Source organism: Elaeis guineensis, chromosome 1 (genome assembly GCF_000442705.2).
Source record: "Elaeis guineensis isolate ETL-2024a chromosome 1, EG11, whole genome shotgun sequence".
Lineage (NCBI taxonomy): Eukaryota > Viridiplantae > Streptophyta > Magnoliopsida > Arecales > Arecaceae > Elaeis > Elaeis guineensis.
The window spans coordinates 16,063,545-16,070,197 of NC_025993.2; the positions used below are offsets into that span (position 1 = coordinate 16,063,545).

The 6,653-nt window shown below is 34.1% G+C and overlaps 1 protein-coding gene across 3 annotated transcripts; it reads right to left on the minus strand.

Moving 5' to 3' along the window:
• Nucleotides 1-419: 419 nt before the first annotated feature.
• Nucleotides 420-5,020, minus strand: LOC105037992 (glycine-rich RNA-binding protein RZ1A). 3 transcript variants are annotated; one of them, XR_012138217.1, is made up of 5 exons: nucleotides 4,863-5,020; nucleotides 3,750-3,875; nucleotides 1,785-2,325; nucleotides 1,148-1,365; nucleotides 420-1,069 (listed from the first exon to the last, which is right to left on the minus strand). XR_012138217.1 is itself a non-coding variant. In XM_010913644.4 (4 exons), exons 2-3 carry the CDS (start codon nucleotides 3,858-3,860, stop codon nucleotides 1,807-1,809), a joined length of 630 nt encoding a protein of 209 aa, XP_010911946.1. In that variant the 5' UTR covers nucleotides 3,861-3,875; nucleotides 4,863-5,020; the 3' UTR covers nucleotides 1,422-1,699; nucleotides 1,785-1,806. The 3 variants fall into 3 exon arrangements, 2 of the variants coding, with proteins under 2 accessions (XP_010911946.1, XP_073107049.1); XM_010913644.4 differs by lacking the exons at nucleotides 420-1,069; nucleotides 1,148-1,365 and adding an exon at nucleotides 1,422-1,699; XM_073250948.1 differs by lacking the exons at nucleotides 420-1,069; nucleotides 1,148-1,365 and having other exon boundaries at nucleotides 1,422-2,325.
• Between the last annotated feature and the right edge of the window lie 1,633 nt (nucleotides 5,021-6,653).

The following is a 6,653-nucleotide window of genomic DNA, read 5'->3' on the forward strand; positions in this document are numbered from 1 at the left end:
CATGTCCAGCTAACTTAACCCACCAAAAAGCAAGAAAAAAAAACGAAAAGAAAAAAAAAACCCCAAAAACACCAACACTTCATCCCAAGACAACCAAGAATGCATAAAATATGGCAGCTAAAGGGATTAAAACAAAAAAAAATCACAGGCATACAAACCCATAAGAAAGATGGGCTACATATCAACCATGCAATAAAAACACAGAATGATTTCTCAAATGATGAATCAACCCAGAAAACCAACAGCAAGTACATTGCTGATTGAAACACAAAAGCATGCGGATGCAGCGGCATCTCAATTACACAGTTTAACAGAATACCCCACAAGGATGCAGTTGTCTATCCATACTTTGGTCTACCAAAAATGTTGAGCATACAAGCAATCATTCGATTCTTAAGGATAGCATAAAAGAGCACTAATGGACACACAAAATGGCCTCTTCAATTTGGATCCTGGATCCAGATTAACATAAATTCTTATGTTACAGATTCTCATGGACTGTCATAGAGCATCTTGTGTTTGCAAATCCCAATATCTAGCAAATATGTTATTTCACAGAACAAAATGACAAATTCCAGAATGACCCAAAGAACGACCGACAACCTTCACCAAGTGAAATTATTGGCTTGAAGTTCTAGAGATAGAAAATAGATACAAAAAGAAACCGCGAAACTGAAAGAACCATAGTTGGCCAAACAGGATGACTTGGTTACTGAACCTCTGTTGAGAAACCCAGGAAACATGACCAGATCATTGAGTAGGATTACTAATCGTAAAATCTTGTCTGATCCAAAATCATAAATAAAGAACGGTAACACAGCTACGATGACTGCTGAGTCTGTCAAAGATCTTGACAAAAGTTGCAGCATCATATGCAGGAAGGGATCTCCTTTGATCAAAAAGGTAAAAGTTTCAGACCAGATCAATCCATGTCTATGTTGCAGGAGATCACTGCTGCTGCAGAAAAGCTTAAGCAGTAATGTGCAAAAAACCATGTCCAAATAATGCAAGAATAGCATCAAGTAACCCAAGCATCAATCCAAAATGCTCACAAAGGCCAAACCATAGCCTGCCAAAAGGTTAACACAATCATCATCACATTAAAAAGTAATCAAAAATTTCAAGGGTAGGTAAGTCTTAACTTTACCAGGTTTCTTCCCACCAAGTAGGGTCAAACCATCTTCTGGGGGTGGGGATCAAAACAGCACAAGAGACCACTGCTGATACTCTATTATTTCAGGCAGTTCTCGAGTGTGAATAACCGGTTATTTTCAAGTCTCAACAAAGAGACACTCCAAATTAATTGCAGTTATAACCAAAAATCCTACTCAATGAAAGCATCCCATTGAATCCTCCACTGGCATCCTGATCAGCAACATACCAAGAAAGCCAAAACCAAAGGAAAAAATGCCACAAAATCATTGAGAATCCAAAAGCAATAATGGCATTCAAAGTTTAAAAGACCAATGCCACTAGCATGTCAGGCAAGCATGAGGCACCATATCAAAATAACATGACAGGGAACTGAGACATCAATTATATCAGAACCTATTGTATCTATCCAAGCCCCAACATGATAAAATAACAAGCGTAGCAGATCCAAAGTAGAAACACGAAAGGGAGAACATATCCAGCAAAGGCAGTAACAAGGTCCAGTGCCACCTTAAATCTTTTGGAGCAGTACTGCACTAGCACAATGCTGCATGATAATGTGTAAGAAGAAACACATACATGTGTCAAAATCAACATAAAACATTAGATATTATAGCATAATTATTGCATACCTGGCAAAAAAGCACCATTTCCTCAAGATCTGTAGCCCCCTCCACTGGGACGTTCATATGGACCAGACCGGTCACGATTATATCGATCAGTTCCTGGCCCGCTACGGCCTCCCCCATCCCTGTTGCGCCCAGAATATCGGTCCCCATTACGGTCAGGTCCATAACGACTATTACCACTGCCACCACTGCCATACCTATCATCCCTGCCACCATACCTATCTCCTCTTGCACCATCACCAGATGGGCACTCCCTTGCAAAATGCCCAGGCTTGCCACATTTGAAGCACTCTCCACTGTTTGAACCACGTCCTCCACCAAAGTCTCGGCCACGATCACGACCACGACCACGGTAACGATCATAATCACGGTCGCCATTACGATCCCTAGAAGATCCTTGTGGCTGAGCTCTATCTACAGTGATAGATCGTCCATCCAAATCGATTCCATTCATTGCTTCAATGGCATCTTCCATCGCATTTTTCTCATCAAAAGTAACAAAACCAAATCCACGAGAGCGACCAGAAAACTTGTCAACAACTACCTACAAACCAGCAGACCACCACTGTGTTGAAATGCACATCTTCAAGTAACAGATTATGTGAAAATCAAAAGCCGAAAGGTAATATACTTCAGTTGGAGATAAAAAGCAAACCAGCATTCTCAGCTAGAAATCAGAACAACTATAAGTATCAATCAATGAAAACTGTTCAGAACTGGTCAGTGTTATAATCCATTCAAAAGTCATCCCTGATGAGTATCCAGATTTTCCAAAATTTAAAGAATATATAGAGTTTATATGCAAACCATTTAAATTCCAACTTTAGAGTATATACTAGCAATAAAATAACTTGGCTTAGTAAGTTCACCACTATTTTACTTTCTGCTATGCTACTATTAATATTGAAAAAAGGCTATAAATTTGGTTATGATCACAATAACAATTATTCAGGGTGGGTCATCTTGATAATCCATCTTTGCCAAGCACTCCCATTGAGTATCAGGCATTTCCAAATCCTCAAAGTATACAAGTTACCTTCAAATAACTCTGTTCCCTACTTTCAGAGATACTTAGGAACAGTAAAAAATAACTCGATGAGTGATCTTTGGAAATAGCAAAAGATTTCATGAGTTTGTCAAGATTTTAATATTGTTATGATACCATTTACATTAAACAAAGAAGAAAAACTTCATCATGATCAAAAAAGCAACCATTCTGTAAGTCAGCTATACAATCCATCTTGCCAGTCAGTCCTATTGAGTGTCGGGCTGTTTCAAATTCGTTACATACCTAAATACACATACATACATAAACACAAATACATATATGTACACATATGTTCACATACACACACAGACCATCTCTGAGTCCTGTTTTAGAGTATTTAAAAACAACAAAAAAAAGATGACTTGGTTTACTGAGTTCATCAAGATTTTAATGCCTATTACATAGCTACTTAGATTACACAAAGCAAATGAAACTTGGTAATGATCAAAATAATGATAACTTGCTACCACTAAAAACCATGCATACTGTTGTCTGCCAACAATAGCATGGTTTCTAGCTACACTTACATAGCACAATAATTAATTGCTTTACTTGATAGCGTTGAGAGATAGTGACAAGACATGGAACCAGAATATGTTTCAACACAAAAATAAAAGTGAGTAAGAATCCGCCAATTCTGATAAATGGGTAGGAGCCCAGTCAATGAAAATTGTACTTATTTAAGGCATATCCTCCTCCCTTCATCTACTGAAAATAAGCAGAAAATAGAGAAAACCGAGCAATAAGTTACGAAATTGCAATTGGTACAGGTGTTTCTTGAATGCTTACACATATACTGAGACTGGAAAGTGTGAAGCTTAAGAGAGCAATAGAAGAAAAAACAATAGCAAAAGGAAAAAGCAAATACATTATCGCATGACTTTTATAGAGAGAAATTTGCAAATGATCCTAGATTGCACCTTTGCCTCGGTAAGGTGGCCAAATTTTTCAAATGCATCCTTCAGATTTCCATCTGTAGTGGACCATGACAGGCCCCCAATAAAGCAGCGGTACTCCTCTGTATCTGACATTATCTGTTGATTCAACTGCAGATGGAGAAAGAACACGCAAACATAAGTATTAATTTTAGACTTCATAAGTATGCAATTTAGGAACAATTCATAAAATGCATTTTTAAACTTGCCTTGTCCCGTTTATCTAAAGAAAAACTTGTATGCTGTCACCAACACAGGATCAGCAGACAAATTACTCAACAAAACATGACCAGACAAATACAACAAACAACAATTGAATTGTATTATAGAAAGCATATGGAAATTATATGGACCATGGCATTACATTGTATAAGTGATCTTAAATGTTTCCTGATGCCTTCAAGAGCAAGTTCAAATAAATGAGATAACTAACAAAATTAACAAAATAACCCAATAAAATAGTAGAACAGCAATAACAGAATAACTTATGGCAATGAAAATAGCAACATCAACATGATAATTGCTCTGGTGATCAATATGAAGTGTGGGGAGTGTGTGGAAGTGTTGTCAAAATCAGCAGCTAAAGAGTTGAGGCGGCGACCTAATGCATGGAGGGTAAGTTTTAAAAAGATTTAAATGTGAATTAGACACCAATCTATCTTCCCCATGGAATTGTTTAGGATTTATTTGCTATATATCGAACTGTTTAGGATTTATTTGCTATATGAAATTTTGTTAGCTTCGTTAAAAGGGAAGTTCAGAGCCTCCTCCTCTCCTTCGCGAGAGGTGACTTCTTAGAGAAAAACCATAAATTGAATTTTTTTTCCTGAAAACCATCAATTGAAAATTTTATAGCCAAAAAATCCCCAAACCCTACAAAATATCATGCTTAGATTAAGCTCTCAAAACCTCAAGGGACCAACTCACACCGCCACAACTCGCACAAAACCCAAATACTTGAGACAAAACCCCAACCGGAACCTAAGAAACCTCTCCGATCTCTCTCAGCCGTCCTCCTTCCCCACATCTCCGAAAAGAAAAATGAAATGAAACGGAAAGGAAAAAAAATATATGGATCTATATGGGGAAAGGCCTCACCTTTCGATTGGTTTTCCCTGGTTTTTCCGTTCTCAGCAGTTTCGATCGGGTGGGAGGCTTGGAGCGGCCGAATAGGGAAGCTTAGACGATGGGTTAGGTTTTGTGGGGTATTTATACATAAGAGTCTATTTTACGGTTTCAATAGGATGGGAGGCTTGAGCGGCCTCTACATTCTATGCACCAGGACCGCGTCAAATCCCACGGTGAATAACACGCCACGCTACCCTTTGTATGTCTCCAATTCCCGATTGGGCGCTATCCACCGTGCATATACTCCGCGATTTACCCTGGTTCACCTGCACCAGCACCAGGAAGCGGCCGAATAGAAAAAGAGATAAATATATTATTAATTAATTTAAAAATAGATATAATTTTATCGGTTAACATAGTGGTTAAACGGATACTATTTGCATTTTGAATAGATAGGATATCCCAAAAAATTCTTCCAACTGCCATATCTAAGTCCATTATAGTATTAGATGTATATCTAAGTCCATTATAGTATTAGATGTAAGGTTAAGCTATTACACTTTTGCACTCATGTATTATATTTTAATATTTTTTTGATATTTTTATATAAATTTTAATAATTTATGTTCAAATATATAGAATATTTGGATTTATTACACATAAGTGAAAAATATTGAAAAATTAAAAAAATAAAATTAATTACATTAATTAGATGGCACTATTTTATAAAAAAATATTTTTTAAATTTTTAAGATTAATTTTAGGATTCGTATTAAAACATATAGAAATATTTAAATTTATTATATGTAGTCCAAAAAAATCCAAAAATAAAGTTTATGATCTTATATTGAAATTTATAATAATATTTAAATTTATTATATATGGTCTGAATGTATCCAAAGATCAACATAAATAAAGTTCATAGTTTCAAATATATGAATTTACTACACACATATATTCAGCTTAAAAAATTAAAATCTAAAAAATTAAATTTAAAATTATGAATTATATTTTCTGATTGATTTTAAAATTTAATATTTAATAATAAATAATAAGCTTATATTTGCTCAAGATATACTAGGTTGAATCAGTTTAATGTTATACTAGAGATTGGACTTGAAAAATTAGTGGTCAAGATTGGATTAAAATATAGATTATATTTATTTTTTAAAATTAAATTTGGATATATTATTGGTTCAACTGGGATTAGTTTAAAGTTAGATTAATAATATTTCAGATGTGAGATCATATTTTATTATGTTCGATAAATTATACACAAAAATTTTTAAATTATTTAATTATTTTTTAGGAGATATAATTTATTTGCAAAGACAGTTTAAAATCAATTGATATTTCTTATGGTGGTGATATAAAATATATTATAGTTGCAAGATAATATTTATGATAATACTTTTTAATACAATTGATATGATAAAAATAATCAGCCCTCCTATATGATGGTGCAATTGCGATACATTTTTTAAGCTATATTTTATATACTAAAAATAAATATATTTTTTATTACAAAAAATTTAATATATCTATTATCTCAAGATATAAATTAAGGAGTATTGTTGAAGATAAAATTGGTACAATAATCTTTATAAATTTTAAAAAATTAGCTCAGCAACTAATTGCGGTATCTTAATAATTAATTTTGTAATGGAACAAAATTGATAGATTTAGTCTATCAGTTATTATCAACATCCTCAATGATACTTGCGTATTTTAGATTATATTTAGCTTATAAAGTTTCAATGATAGCATGTATAATTTCAAAATTATCAATATATTTTTAGAAAATAAATTTGAGCTTGATAA

Bases quoted from the DNA above. Each gene is read 5' to 3' on its own strand.
- LOC105037992 (XM_010913644.4), bottom strand. From the start codon at position 3,860: ATGTCAGATACAGAGGAGTACCGCTGCTTTATTGGGGGCCTGTCATGG. The intron at 2,326-3,749 runs GTGCAATCTAGG...GCTGGTTTGTAG, and splicing joins GCCACCTTACCGAGGCAAAG to GTAGTTGTTGACAAGTTTTC.